Below are 16,063 nucleotides of genomic sequence, written 5' to 3' on the forward strand. Positions count from 1 at the left end.
TATCTTAACTATCAAGGAATAGGTTTTTTTCTTTTTTTCTTTTTTTTGACAGGCAGAGTGGACAGTGAGAGAGAGAGAGAGAGAGAGAGAGACACAGAGAAAGGTCTTCCTTTTGCGGTTGGTTCACCCTCCAATGGCCGCCGCGGCTGGTGCACTGTGGCCGGTGCATTGCACTGACCTGAAGCCAGGAGCCAGGTGCTTCTCCTGCTCTCCCATGCGGGTGCAGGGCCCAAACACTTGGGCCATCCTCCACTGCACTCCCGGGCCATAGCAGAGAGCTAGCCTGGAAGAGGGGCAACCGGGACAGAATCCGGTGCCCTGACTAGGACTAGAACCTAGTATGCTGGCTCCGCAGGCAGAGGATTACCCTATTGAGCCTCGGCGCCAGCCTTTTCTTCTTCTTTTTCATATTATTTGTTTAACTCTTTAACACAGAGTTAATCATATGTGTATAAAGTCAATTGAAATTGACTCAGTAGAAAATAAGAGTGGGGCAGCTGGTGCTGTGGCACAGGAGGTAAAGCCACCAACTGCAGTCCCAGCATCCTATATGGGTGCCAGTTTGAGACCTGGCTGCTCCACTTCTGATCTAGCTCTTTGCTGTGGCCTGGGAAAGAATAGAAGATGGCCCAAGTCCTTGGGCCCCTGTACCAGCATAGGAAGACCTGGAGGAAGCTCCCTCCTGGCTCCTGGCTTCGGATCGGCACAGCTGTGGGTATTGGGGCCAATTGGGGAATGAACCAGCAGATGGAAGACCTCTCTCTCTGGCTCTCCTTCTCTCTCTGTGTAACTCTGACTTTCAAATAAATAAATATTAAGAAAAGAAAAGAAGAATGGGAGTAAGAGAGGCAGGAGGAAGTTTGTTACTGTAAAGTTGTATAGTTCTGCATACATTCCGACAGACTTATTTCTAAGGGTATAGTTTAAAAACTTGCTATGGGACCCCAAATCCAATTAAGCTGCATGGTAAAAAATGCCATCTTAAGTGGTTAAGTGATCATATTCAGTGTTAAAGATCATATGGATAGGATTAAGTGTTAAAGTGACATATAGATAGGATTAAGCATCTGGTACTAATAATATAATTAAAAAGGAGTGAATGCTCCAACAGTTGAAGCAATCCACAAAGCAAACTCATAGAATGACCACTTTAAGTAGCACACTGACCTCCGAATCAGCCCTTAAGTCATTCTGGTCTAGCTGAAAAGCCTACCAGAGCATTTCAGGCTTGGAAAGCCAAGACACTGTGGCAAAAAATGTCCTACATGAAGAATCTCTGTGAGTGAGACCCCAGTGGAAAGAAGTGGCCATCAAAAAAGGATGTACTTTTCTCTGAAGGGAGGAGAGAACTTCTATTTTGCTTATGGCCTTGTCTAAATACCAACTGAGATTCTGGATCCAAAAGGTTTCCAAAGTCTTGGTAGCTCAAGTCAAGAGCCTGGGGTGATCACTGATGTCACACATTAGAGCATTAATTGTTAATTTAACAACAGGAGTCACTGTGTACTTACTTTCCATGCAAGACCTCTGTCCTCAATGAGCTATATTATGAGAATTAACTGTCAAATTTGTTCTCAGTTTTGTCTGTGTGCATGCAAACTGTTGAAATTTTAGTATAGTGCTGATTGTCTGTGTATAAAGTTAATTGAAAATTAATCTTAATGGAGAATGGGACTGGGAATGGCAGAGGGAATGAGGAGGATGTGGGGTGAAGGTGGCAGGGTAAGTATGGTGGAAAGAATCACTATATTCCTAAAGTTGTACTTATGAAAGTTATATTCCTTAAATAAAGGTTTCTTTGGGGCAAAAATAGAGATATATTTTATTTATTTGAAAGACAGTTACAGAAAGAGGTAGAGACAAAGAGAGAGAGGTCTTCCATCTGCTAGTTCACTCCCCAAATGACCACAACAACCAGGGCTGGGCCAGGCCAAAGTCTGGAGCCAGGAGCTTCTTGCGAGTCTCCCACATGGATGCAGGGGCCCAAATACTTGTGCTATCTTTTAGTACTTTCCCAGGGCATAAAACAGAGAGCTGGATTGCAAAAGGAGCAGCCGGGATGCCATCCAGCACCCATATGGGATGCCGGTGTTGCAGGTGGAGGCTTAGCCTACTACGCCACAGGATAATAATTTTTGATACAGAAAACACAAGAAAACATTGCCCAATACTACTTCACCATGAAATCTTTGAACATGCTAATGATACTAAGTCAGACTTCTGTGTGAGCCATTTAAATTGCAGAATTGTTCCCTCTTCACTAGGTTATTTCTTCATTCCACTCAATGGCAAGCTATGGACCTTTCAGCAGAATGTCAGCACACAGTCAATTTATCTCAAGTCCATGAGGCAGGCAGCAGTTTGGTGTTGTTGAGACTGCTGAAAACCACTTATCTTCTATGGAACAAAGACATCAAGCAGTGGCATCTTATTCTGCAGTCACATAGTTGGTTCTACCTGTATCCAGGTTACAGAGTCTCTAATAACAGTTTCTTAAGCTATTAAGTATATAGTTCCAAAGCTAGAAAATGAGCAACTCATAAATGTCTGTATGAGACCAGCAGTTCCTAATACTCCTGCTCCAAGATGATGAGAAGACCACAGGTGACAGGGGAATTTAGTATTCAATGAGAGACCAATGAAATTTGAGAAACACTCTAATCAGAATGCAAATGTACAATTCAAAGAGAAAACTGACTTTTTTTTTTTTTTGACAGGTAGAGTTAGTGAGAGAGAGAGAGAGAGAGAGTGTGAGTCTTCCTTTTTCCATTGGTTCACCCTCAAAGTGGCCGCCACGGCTGGCACGTTGCGGCCGGTGCACTGTGCCAATCCGAAGCCAGGAGCCATGCGCTTCCTCCTGGTCTCCCATGCAGGTGCAGGAGCCCAAGCACTTGGGCCATCCTCCACTGTCCTCCCGGGCCACAGCAGAGAGCTGGATTGGAAGAGAAGCAACCGGGACTAGAACCCGGTGCCCATATGGGATGTCGTCGCCACAGGCGGAGGATTAACCATGTGAGCCACGGCACCAGCCCTAAGACACTGTCACTTTTAATACTGTCAATAGTGGGATATTTTGAGTCTAGGCAATGTTATAATAACTCCAGTATGACCCAGATATCATTGAATAAAAGAAAACGAACAGAAGAAAAAGTTTAACATTCTTCCTCTTTTCTTCTTGCTTAGGCTTGTCTGGCTTTAGAATTTCCTAAATTAGTTCTTAATAAAAATAAGGCCAAACTAATGACTGTTTATGGTGATGTTTATCCTTACAAAACAAATTACAAATTGTGTTGCTGCCTCTGTTCTGTTTTTCTTTAGCTTCCTAAGTTGTCCAGAATTTAGAAACTTTTGGGTTTCATTAAAAACAGTCATTTTGAACTTTCAGAAATATAGCAGTCTCCCCTCATTCACAGAAGATATATTCCAAGAGCCCCCTAGTCTCAAACTGCAGAGTGTTTCAAATTATTTAATTTAATGCCCTTTCCATCTTAACTAAGCACTAAACACATTCTGCGGCTGGAGCTTTTACAACTTAAGAAGTGACAGCAACATTATAACAAATTTCACAAATATGTGCTTTGTTTTTATCATACATTCTTAGCAAAGTGGCTATTTTTTCTCTTTCCTTATTAAGTCAAAATTTTCACCTAAAGTAAGCACTTTACAGCTTCTAGTTGGCATATCCAAATCACTAGTGTCATTACTTCTATACTCTTTTAGCACAATTGTTAAGTAAAATATGAGTTAGTTCAACACAGGCAGAACCAACAACTCAGAACCAAGACAAGTACTAAGTGACTAACGGGGGGTAGGAGTGTATACAGCTTGGATACAATGGACAAATTCACATCCAGAGTGTGTAGGAGCAAAATGTTGTGAGATTTTGTCACAATGCTCTGAGTGAAACTCAACTTAAGATTTATCAATTATTTTTGGAAGTTTTTAAACATTTTTTGGACCATGGTTGACTACAGGTAAACATAATCCACAGAAAACAAAGCTGCAGGTGAGAAGGGACTAATGTTCTTGGCCTTTGTAGAAAGAACCAGAGAAAAAATATCAGGTAGGTATGGGAAAGGAGAGATGGCTGCATAGTTTAAAAACGACTGCAATTTGGCTGGTGCTGTGGCACAGCGGGTTAAAGCCCCAGCCTGCAGCACCGGCATCCCATACGGGCGCTGGTTTCAGAGCCGGCTGTTCCACTTCCAATCCAGCTCTCTGTTATGGCCTGGGAAAGCTGTAGAAGACGGCCTAAGTCCTTTGCCCCTGAACCCACATGGGAGACCCAGAAGAATCTCCTGGCTCCGAGCTTCAGATCAGCTCAGCTCTGACCATTGCAGTCATTTGGGGAGTGAACCAGCGGATGGAAGACCTCTCTCTCTAGCTGGTTCCACCTCTCTCTGTAACTCTTTCAAATAAATAAAATAAATATTTAAAAATAAAAAAACTGCAAAATTCTTTGTCACTATCTCCAAACACAGGCTGAAGACTACCTTCCTCTCCCCTAGAATCTGGGTTGGCTCTGAGACGTTTCAATCAATACAATGTGGTAAAGATAATTTCTACAGTTGGTCCTTAAAAGAGATCTGTGGCTTTCTGCTTTTACTCTCACCAATAAATGGCAATTCTCCATAATTATCCACTGTTTTTCTTTCTTTTGTCTAGCACCCTTCGGGGTGCAGGAAAAGACAAGTGGAATGAATAGTACAGAAGCAAAGAGATGAGGGATGAAGAGAAAGGTAGAAAATGTAGAGAGGAGCCTATAAAGCCAGGTCCCAAGCTCCAGTTCTAATTTTCCCCCTAACATGCCCATCCAGGGTCATATAACACTTCTACACTGGAGAAAAAAAAAAAAAAGATGTATTTATTTATTTATTTGAAAGTCAGAGTTACAGAGAGAGAGAGAGAGAGAGATCTTCAACTGGTTCATGCCCCAGATGGCCTCAGTGGCTTAATCTGGGACTCCCACGTGAGTAGCAAGTGTCCAAGAACATTTGCTATCCCCTGCTGCTTTTCCCAGACCATTAGCAGGGAGTGGAATCAGAAGTGGAGCAGCCAGGTCTCAAAGTGGTGCTCATATAGAATGGTGGCTTCTCAGGTGGTGACTTTACCCGTTATGCCACAACACCAGCCCCTCTTCTACACTTTTTGGTTTCCTTAGTTAATGTAATTTTGTGATGGTAACAGAGCAATCAACTTTAAAAAGTCTATCATAAGGAGTATGCAATTTCCATTTTCTTTCATTTTTCACTCCACTAGCCAACCTGTAAAACCATGATCAGCTACATCTAGAAAAAGAAACAAATGAAGAAAAACAACAAAAACTCAACAAGGCAAAATGAAAGGGAAGAAAGGAAGTTGTTTTTCTTCTTTTGATCTGCTAAGAATAGAAATAATACCAACTAACACATACTGATTATATGCCTAAGTACTTAATACTAATATTGGGGCCCGTGCTGTGACACACTAGGTTAATCCTCCACTTGTGGCGCCGGCATCCCATATGGATGGTTCTAGTCCTGGTTGCTCCTCTTCTGATACAGCTCTCTGGTATTGCCTGGGAAGACAGTGGAGTATGGCCAAGTGCTTGGGCTCCTGTACCCACGTGGGAGACCCAGAAGAAGCTCCTGGCTCCTGGCTTTGGATCAGCAGCTCCAGCTATTGTAGCTATTTGGGGAGTGAACCAGTGGATAGAAGACCTTTCTCTCTGTCTCTGCCTCTCACTGTCTATAACTCTACTAATTCAATCTTCATGGCAATCCCATGAACTATTATCCTTGTTTTACAGCTGAGAAAACAACAATTTGAGATCACACAGCTAGGTGTTGAACCTTAGCATTCTAGCATCTGAATTTATGCTCTCAATGCATTTCTTTTTTTTTTTAACTTTTATTTAGCAAATATAAATTTCCAAAGTACAGCTTATGGATTACAATGGCTTCCCCCCCCATAACTTCCCTCCCACCCACAACCCTCCCACCTCCCGCTCCCTCTCCCCTTCCATTCATATCAAGATTCATTTTCAATTATCTATACAGAAGATCATTTAGTATATATTAAGATTTCAACAGTTTGCTCCCACACAGAACATAAATTATAAAATACTGTTTGAGTACAAGTTATAGCATTAATTCACAATGCACAACACATTAAGGACAGAGTTCCTACATGAGGAGTAAGTGCACAGTGACTCCTGTTGTTGACTTAACAATTGACACTTGTATTTATGGCGTCAGTAATCTCCCTAGGCTCTTGTCATTAGCTGCCAAGGCTATGGAAGCCTTTTGAATTCGCCACCTTCGATCTTACTTAGACAAGGTCATAGTCAAAGAGGAAGTTCACTCCTCCCTTCAGAGAGAGGTACCTCCTTCTTTGATGTGTTTTTTTTTTGTTTTGTTTTTTGTTTTTTTTTTGACAGGCAGAGTGGACAGTGAGAAAGACAGAGAGAAAGGTCTTCCTTTTCCGCTGGTTCACTCCCCAGTGGCCGCTGCAGCCGGTGTGCTGTGGCTGGTGCATCACGCTGATCCAAAGCCAGGAGCCAGTGCTTCTCCTGGTCTCCAATGCGGGTGCAGGGCCCAAGGACTTGGGCCATCCTCTACTGCACTCCCGGGCCACAGCAGAGACCTGGACAGGAAGAGGAGCAACTGGGACAGAATCTGGCGCCCGGACCGGAACTAGAACCCAAGGTGCCGGCGCTGCTAGGCAGAGGATTAGCCTATTGAGCCTTGGCGCCAGCCATGTGGCACGTTTTTTCTACTAGGATCTCACTTGCAGAGATCTTTCATTTAAGTTGTTTGTTTGTTTTTTGCCAGAGTGTCTTGGCTTTCCATGCCTAAAATACTCTCATGGGCTCTTTAGCCAGATCCGAATGCTTTAAGGGCTGATTCTGAGGCCAGAGTGCTGTTTAGGACTTCTGCCATTCTATGAGTCTGCTGTGTATCCCACTTCCCATGTTTGATCATTCTCTCCCTTTTTCATTCTATCAGTTAGTATTAGCAGACACTAGTCTTGTTTATGTGATCCCATTGACTCTTAGACCTATCAGTGTGATCAATTGTGAACAGAAATTGATCACTTGGACTAGTGAAGTGGCATTGGTACATGCCATCTTGATGGGACTGAATTGGAATCCCCTGGCACATTTCTGACTCTACCATTTGGGGCAAGTCCGATTGAGCATGTCCCACATTGTACATCTCCTCCCTCTCTTATTCCCACTCTTATATTTAACAGAGATCATTTTTCAGTTAAATTTAAACACCTAAGAATAATTGTGTGTTAATTACAGAGTTCAACCAATAGTACTAGAACAAAAAAAAAATACTAAAAGGGATAAAGTATTACATTGTACATCAACAGTCAGGACAAGGGCCGATCAAGTCACTCTTTCTCATAGTGTCCATTTCATTTCAACAGGTTTCCTTTTTGGTGCTCGGTTAGTTGTCACCGATCAGGGAGAACATATGATATTTGTCCCTTTGGGGCTGGCTTATGTCACTCAGCATGATGTGTTCCAGATTTTGTTGTTAATAAGACCGGATTTCATTGTTTCTTACTGGTGTATAGTATTCTATACAGTACATGTCCCATAATTTCTTTATCCAGTCTACTGTTGATGGGCATATAGGTTGATTCCAGGTCTCAGCTATTGTGAATTGAACTGCAATAAACATTAAGGTGCAGAGAGCTTTCAATGCATTTCTAATGAAAATCACTTTCATTCTAAGTGTGGTTCTATTCTTTCTTTTCATTACATGAAATCACAAGATAAATAGACATCACTTCAACTAGGATGAAACCAGGAAATAAACATATTTAAGTAAGGTAAATAAGGGATAATCACAACAGTTTTCAAAAGTACAACCAAAAGAAAAATGAACAAGGCAAATGTGGAACTTTGATGTACAATACAAGTAGATTAAAGACCTTGCTCACATCTCATGAAATGCCGATCATTTATGATAAATTGTGGGAGTTGGCATTGTGGCAAAGGGGGTTAAGCCACTGCCTGAGAAGCCAGCATCCGTTTGAGTCCTGAATGCTCCACTTCCAATCTAACTCTCTGCTAATACGCCTGGGAAAGCAGCACAGAATGGCCCAAGCACGTGGACCCTGAAACCCCATGGGAGACCCTGAAGAAGCTCCAGGCTCCTGGCTTTGGCCTGGCATAGCCCCAGCTTCTGTGGCCATTTGGGCAGTAAACCAGCAAATGGGAGCTCTCTCTTTCTCTGTTTCTTTCCCTCTCTCCGTAACTCTGCCTTTCAAACAAATAAATCTTGAAAAAAAAAAATTCTGTCATCTAAAAAAAAAAGATAAGCTGTGCTTTATGTCAAGAGATAGTGTGAGAAGGGGGCAGCGCTGTGGTGTAGTGGGTAAAGATAGTGTGGGCACTGTGGCGTAGTGGGTAAAGCCGCTGCCTGCAGTGCTGCCATCCCATATGGGTGCCAGTTCTAGTCCTGGCTTCTCTACTTTCTATCCAGCTCTTTGCTATGGCCTGTGTAAGCCATAGAGCTTGGGCCCCTGTACCCACATGGGAGACCTGCAAGAAGCTCCTGGCTCTGGCTTCAGATCGGTACAGTTCTGGCTGCTGCGGCCATTTGGGGAGTGAACCAGTAGATGGAAGACTTCTCTCTTTCTCTTTCTGTCTCTGCCTCTCTGTAACTCAGCCTTTCAAATAAATAAATCTTAAAAAAAAAAAATTATAATAGTGTGAAGCATTTACTGTCCACTAGCCACAAACTGGCAAACTGATTCGGTTCTGAAATGAGTTTACATAAAAAATATGGCTTATGGCTAATAGCTGGTGCCGCGGCTCACTAGGCTAATCCTTCACCTGCGGCACCAGCACACCAGGTTCTAGTCCCAGCTGGGGCGCCGGATTCTGTCCCGGTTGCTCCTCTTCCAGTCCAGCTCTCTGCTGTGGCCTAGGAGGGCAGTGGAGGATGGCCCAGGTCCTTGGGCCCTGCACCCGCATGAAGACCAGGAGGAAGCGCCTGGCTCCTGGCTTTGGATTGGAGCACTGTGCCGGCCCCAACACGCCAGCCGTGGCGGCCATTTGTGGGGTGAACCAAAGGAAAAAGGAAGACCCTTCTCTCTCTCTCTCTCACTAACTCTGCCTGTCAAAAAAACAAATATGGCTAAGTAGAAAAACAATTTTCATTTGGAGACAGAAATGTTTTTGCTGGTGCAAAGGAGAACACATCAATAATTTAGCATCAGTCTTTTCAACAGAGTGGACAAAGTCCATAAAGGGAAGGAGACCTGCAATAAAAAGGAAAACAAATACCTAGTAAAATATGTGTATTATAAATGGAAGGCAGAAAAGTTATTTCAGGAAAAAAAACGGAGAAAATACAAAAAACATTTGATGGTAGAAGAAAACAACAAAGAATAAGAAAGCTAAAATAAAATGAACAACTGCAATACAAAAAGGAATAAAAGGAAAGTAACCTTTTTGAGTTCCCAAAGAGAAGAAAGAGTTATCAAAACAAAGGTACAAGAACAAGTTAGCTACCATCATCTTTGCCCTATACTGCAAGTGCCTCCTAACTAATCTGGCTGATAATCTTTTCCCTTTCTCCATAATTTTTTTCTCCATGTGGTAACCAATAACCTTTTTTGAGGCAAAAGTGCTATGTCACCTCCAGCCTCATCTTGCACCACTCTTCTTGTTGGTCCCAAACTCACCCTTTTTGAGTTCTCCAAAAATGCCATGCTCAATTCTATTCCCTGTGCCTAAAAGTTGTCTTCTCACCTCCCCTTCACCTATTCACCATTCAAACAACTACTATTAGATAAAATTCTCATTATTACGATCGCACTTTTTGTACTACACAGGTATAATTTTACATAAACAAATACAACTGGATTGTTAATTCTCCTCTCTAGACCATTTCCCCTCACTACTGTGCCCCTCAGTGTAGTGCCTACAACACAGAAGGTATTCGATAATCATCTGTTGAATGAATGAATGAACAAAAAGAAACTTTCCTAAACCATCAATGAAAAGTGGAAAAGAGCTGAGACAACAGTTAAGTGAATAAATGCAAAAGAAATGAGGTAAAAGAGGTAAGTAAACAATTCTAGCCTAATGAAATTCATACAGTTTTAGTGTGGTATTAAACATCTCTTCTCTGGTCAATTGTTAAATCAACAACAGGAGTCACTGTGCACTTACTCCCCATGTAGGACCTGTGTCCTTAATGTGCTGTACTATGAGAATCAACGGTAAAACAAGTCTTCAAACAGTACTTTATACTTTGTGTGTCTGTGTGGGTGCAGTCTGCTGAAATCTTTACTTAGCATATACTAAGTTGATCTTCTGTATATAAAGGTAATGAAAAATGAATCTTAATGAAGAATGGGATGAGAGAGGGAGTAGGAGATGGGATGGTTTATGGGTAGAAGGGTGGTTATGGGGGGAAATACAGCTATAATCCAAAAGTTATACTTTCTAAATTTATATTTATTAAATAAAAGTTTTCTAAAAAATTCTCTTCTTGGCCTTTTGGCTAGGATTAAGTGTGGTATTATACAAACAAAATCAAGAAGGTACAATAGTAGCCAGCAGATCTTTTGCCCAGAGAAGCCATACAAGGAAATGGGAATTAGACTTTCACTTACTTCTAAGGCTATGAGACATATTTCAGAACAAAGATAAGCATATTTTCAAACACAGGCATCTTAAACTTAACATGACTAAGCAGTGCTATTCCTTCTCAGTCCTCTACCAGTCTACTCCATCTGAATAAATAACCTCACCTCCCAACATACCAAGCTAAAGCCCCTAAGAGTCCTCTTTGATTTTTGTTACTTTAATCTTCAATACACAATCCATCAACAAGTTCTGTAAGCTCCATACCCAAATTTATCAGCACTCTATATACACTTCTCTTCCTCAATCTCCACAGCCATTATCATAGTCCAAGCCTCCATCACTTCTGTTTAAACTGCTAAAATATTCTTCATGCTTTTATTCTTGGTCTTTCCTAGTTCATTCCACACAAAGCAGCCAGTTGATCTTTTTTTTTTTTTTTTTTCATTTTACAGGTAGAGTTAGACAGTGAGAAAGAGAGAGACAGAAAGGTCTTCCTTCCGTTGGTTCACCCCCCAAATGGCTGCTATGGCTGGTGCGCTGTGCCGATCGAAGCCAGGAGCCAGGCGCTTCCTCCTGGTCTCTCATGCGGGTACAGAGGCTCAAGCACCTGGGCCATCCTCCACTGCCCTCCCGGGCCACAGCAGAGAGCTGGACTGGAAGAGGAGCAACCGGGACTAGAACCGGGCGCCCATATGGGATGCTGGTGCCGCAGGCGGAGGATTAACCAAGTGAGCCACAGCACCGGCCCCATGCCAGTTGATTTTTTTAAAAATATAAATCTCGGGGCCAGCATCATGGTGGAATGGGTAAAGCTAACACTTCTAATGCTGGCATCCCTGAGTGCTGGTTCGAGTGCTGGCTGCTCCACTTTGGGTCCAACTCCCTGCTAATATGCCTGGGAAAGCAGCAGAAGATGGTCCAAGTACTTAGGTCCCTGTGCCCACATGGGAGACCTGGAAGAAGCTCCTGGCTTGGCCTGGCCCAGCCCAGGCAAATATGGCCATCTGAAAATGAACCAGCATATGGAACATCTCTCTCACTCTTGTCTCTCCATTTGTCTGTAAGTCTTTCAAATAAATAAAGTAAATCTTTATATATATATAAATCCTATCATAACCCTCACTTGCCCCAAACTCTTCAATGACTTCCCACTGCTCAGAATGAAATAAAAATTCTTCATGATCCTTTACATTAGATCTCCTATTGTTCACAGACTCTCTGCTTTGCTTGCTACATTCCAATCATGACGACTTTCTTTTTATCATGTATGACTTCTGAACCTTTACATGTGTTATCTTCATGGAGTCCGTCTTACACTGCAGTATCTCACAGTTAAGGCATTAACTCACATGTAATCTCCTCAGAGATACTTTTCCTTCCTAACTTTAACACTATGTAAAGTGGCTTCCCCATATTTGCTCTGCATACTTCTTTCACAACTTTTACCACACTGTAGTTGTCTGTCTTGTTAACAACAAATATGTTTCCGGTACAAGAAATATGATAGATGGGTCTGGTTTTGTGGCATAGTGGGTTAAGCTGCCTGCAACACAGGCATCTCATATGGGTGCTGCTACACTTCCAATCCAACTCCCTGCTAATGTGCCTGGGAAAGCAGTGAAGATGGTCCAAGTACTTGGACCCCTACCAGCCACATGGGAGACCTGGAAGAAGCTCCTGGCTCTGGTCCAGATCGAAGCTGGCTGTTGTAGCCATTTTGGAAGCGAACCAGCAGATCAAGCTCACTCTCTCTCCCCCCCGCTGTTAACTCTGCCTTTCAAATAAATAAATAATTTTAACAAATACGATAGTGAAAAGAAAAGTATTGCTTTCACAGAGCTAATATTTTAGTAGAGCTAAAAAACATAACTTTATTTTGTGAAAAATGATATGAAAAACAAAACAAAAAGTTTGTAACGTGTTTGGTTTGTGTTTGTGTGTAATTCAACACAATGACATTGTAAGTAGGTTGTTGGGTCTGAGCAGACTTGAATAAAGGAAGTAAATGAAATTTTGGAGTAATTCTCAATGGATAATTTTTTAACTTATTTGTTGACAGTCTCTCCTGCTAAAACATAAGTTCTATGAAGTCAGGGATTTTGACTATCTTACATGCTACTGTATTCACCTTAATACAGTAGCCTGGAAGGATAAGCATCTCTGAGTGAATGAAAACCTACGTTAGGGCTGGCGGCACCATGGCTCAGAGGGTTAACGCCCTGGCCTGAAGTGCTGGCATCCTATATGGATGCCAGTTCTAGTCCTGGCTGCTCCTCTTCTGATCCAGCTCTCCGCTATGGCCTGGGATAGCAATAGAAGATGGCCTAAGTCCTTGGGCCCCTGCACCCATGTGGGAGACCCAGAAGAAGCTCCTGGCTCCTGGCTTCGGATTGGCACAGTTCCAGTTGTTGCGATCAACTGGGGAGTAAGCCATCGGATGGAAGACCCCTCCCTCCCTCTCTCTCTCTCTCTCACCTCTCTCTGTGTAACTCTTTCAAATAAGTAAATAAATCTTAAAAAAAAAAAAAAAAAGGAAACCTACTTCAGTTTTTCAACAACCCTACTGGAGAGAAGAAAAGTATAATAAAAAATGGTTTTTGTTAATTTATTTATGGTCGCGGTTCAATCCTCTGCCTGCGGCGCCAGAACCCTGGGTTCTAGTCCAGGTCGGGGCGCCAGATTCTGTCCCGGTTGCCCCTCTTCCAGTCCAGCTCTCTGCTATGGCCCAGGAGTGCAGTGGAGGATGGCCCAAGTGCTTGGGCCCTGCACCCCATGGGAGACCAGGAGAAGCACCTGGCTCCTGGCTTCGGATCAGCGCGATGCACTGGCTGCGGCGGCCATTGGAGGGTGAACCAACGGAAAAAGGAAGACCTTTCTCTCTGTCTCTCTCTCACTGTCCACTCTGCCTGTCCAAAAAAAAAAAAAAAAAAGACATTTATTTGAGAGGTAGAATTAGAGAGAGAGGGAGAGACAGAAAGAGGTCTTCCATTTGCTGGTTCACTCCCCCAAATGCTCCCAACAGCCAGAGTTGGGCTGATCCGACACCAGGAGCTTCTTCCAGGTTTACCGGGCACTCTGGTCATCTTCCACTGCCTTCCAGGCCATAAGCCATCTAGGGAATGAATCAGCGGATGGAAGACCTCTATCTCTCTCTCTCTGTCTCTACCTCTCTCTACAATTCTGGCTTTCAAATAAATCTTTACATTTTTATTTACAGTATACAAATTTCATGTATTTCCTATATACATATACAGAAACACAGTGATGCTTCCCATCCTATAATCCCTCCCACCCACACACCCACCCTCCTCCTCCTCCTATTCCCATTCTTAATAGCATCAGTAAGCCAACTTTTGATCCTCCAATTTCAAAACAAAAAAAACAACATACATAGCACTTCCTTTAACACAGGCTGCACCACTCAGCCTCTGGACAGGTACTTATTCTACCCAACTTGGAAAGGAGCAGTATGAAAAGAACCCAGAAAAATGCCCAGCTTTCCTTATTAGGAATCTCATATAAAGCTTTTATCATTTTTAGATAAAAGACTGCCTTGCATAAAGAGGTAAGATTCTCCTCCCACACCTCACTATATTCAACTAGGAAGAATTAGAAAATTGTTTCTCCACCTCTTTTAGTCCCTATTTATTCATAAGATAAATGCTGAGTACCTACTATGTTCCAGGCACTGTTCTAGGTCCTCTTAATAAATCAGTAAGAATACCTGTCCTTCAACACTTTCCCTACAGAATCTGTTAACCACTAAGATATTTTAAATTGTAATTTTTAAATTCCATGTTTCTAAACGGTTATTTTGTACAAGAATCTCATGATATACTGCATATGAAAATCAACTTTGCGAAATTATCCAGGTGGTTCTTTATAGAAAATACTGCAGAGCCTCATTTTCCTAAACACCTTATTTATAAACTCAATCACCAGAGTAAACAGTGAACTCAAAGTCACTTAAGCAATAACATTTTAGGTTCTTAGACAAAGAAATCTAGATGTGTTTTGGGGGGGTTCTTATAGCTACACGGGCAAAACGCCAATATTGTTACCCACTGCCACCATTCCCAACAAAAACATTCTCACAAAGCTTTTAAGACTGGCCCTTAACAGTAAATGTTTAACTTTCCCTCCCAAGAGAACAGAAATGGAAACACCCAAACTTTGTCTATTAAATTAGCTTTTGTAACGTCCCAAAAATGACATTGTGAATCTCATTCTCTTTTTTCTGACACACAATTGCAGAAAATATTCTTACGAAATGTGTGTTGCTAGTAAGATCAAACAAGGCCAGGCCTCACTCATTTCAACGCTGGCTGCAAAAAGCAGCCCGGGGCTCCGTGTAAACAGAAAGCCCAGGCGATATAAAACCTAACCCGAGAACTACAGCTCCCCTTCCTCCCCACTGACCCCCCAATTCTACCCAACCCTTAGCCACGGGAAACTTTCCATTAATATCAGACGAGACTCGAATGCAGTCTGTCCTCATCGTTAGGCCACCGCCAAAAAGGGCAAAAAAAAAAAAAAAAAAAAAGTCACAGACTTCTATGCGCACTCTCAAAAGACGCCCACCAACTCTGGCTCGCAGCCGATCCACCGGCGCCCCACGGCCATCCCTGCTCGCTGCCGAGCCTGGGCAGACTCGAACCCCGCGCGCTCACAGCACCCTCCCTCCCCGCCATCGCCCACCCCTCGTACCTCCGCAGTCCCCCAAGCACACCCTGTGTAGATAACTGAATATCCGGAGTTCCGGGGCTCCCGTTTTCCTTTATTTCCCCACCCCTTGTCTCGCAAGAGCAGAAACAGACGTACCTTCCAGAAAAGTAATCTCCCCAGAGCTACCGCCGCTCTTGCCGGCCGCCATCTTCCTCCTCCCACGCCGCCGCCTCCTTAATCCATGGCCCACACCGCCTCCGTGCTCGCCAGGATGAGGGGCCGAGCCGCCGGAGGGTAGCCGCCGCAGGGCTGCTGGCCTCGGGCTCAGCCGTCAGGCAGCCGGCGCTCCCACGTCCAGGCGAGGCCTACACAAAAGCAGGCCAGGCTCGCCCGGGCCTTTCCGCGGGCTGGCGGGCGGCGAGCGCGGCCTGGGCTTCTCCTCAGGCCCCTCCGGGGGAACGCGAGCGGCGGCGGCGGCGGCGGCGCTTCCCGGGCCCGGCTCCTCTCGGCCCACGACTCCCCATCCACCGCCCACCCAGGCCGCCTGAGAAGCCTCCGCCGAACGCAGGCCCCAGGAAGGGAAGATGAAGGCGGGCACACAAACACGCCTCCTTTCGGCCCAGGCCGTAAAATGGCCGCACCCGCCGCGCCGGGGCGGCGAAGGCTCCGCGACCGTCAGGCACCCCCGGAGCCTTCGCTTCTTCTGCAGTCGCCGCCGCTAAGGCCGCCCGCCCACCCCGCCTAGGGGTGAAAGCATCAGCGGAGGCATTTGCGGCTGTCCATGTGGACAGGGGTGGGTCT

At 43.9% G+C, this 16,063-nt stretch overlaps 1 protein-coding gene across 8 annotated transcripts in view; it reads right to left on the reverse strand.

Moving 5' to 3' along the window:
• SENP6 (SUMO specific peptidase 6) overlaps window positions 1-15,707 on the reverse strand; it is a 139,631-nt gene extending 123,924 nt beyond the window's left edge. For 7 of the 8 annotated variants that reach the window (XM_070073877.2, XM_051855513.3, XM_089333000.1 and 4 more), the window contains exon 1: window positions 15,419-15,707. Coding sequence is in view for 3 of the 8 variants with exons in the window: in XM_051855510.3 (XP_051711470.1) it covers window positions 15,419-15,470 (52 nt within the window). In the remaining 5 variants the exon portion in view is untranslated. The remainder of the gene's footprint in view (window positions 1-15,418) is intronic. The other variant, XM_089333001.1, reaches the window with a different exon arrangement.
• Window positions 15,708-16,063: the final 356 nt, after the last annotated feature.

This window comes from Oryctolagus cuniculus, chromosome 5 (assembly GCF_051225735.1).
Source record: "Oryctolagus cuniculus isolate XC-2025 breed Fujian yellow rabbit chromosome 5, ASM5122573v1, whole genome shotgun sequence".
Taxonomy (NCBI): Eukaryota; Metazoa; Chordata; class Mammalia; order Lagomorpha; family Leporidae; genus Oryctolagus; species Oryctolagus cuniculus.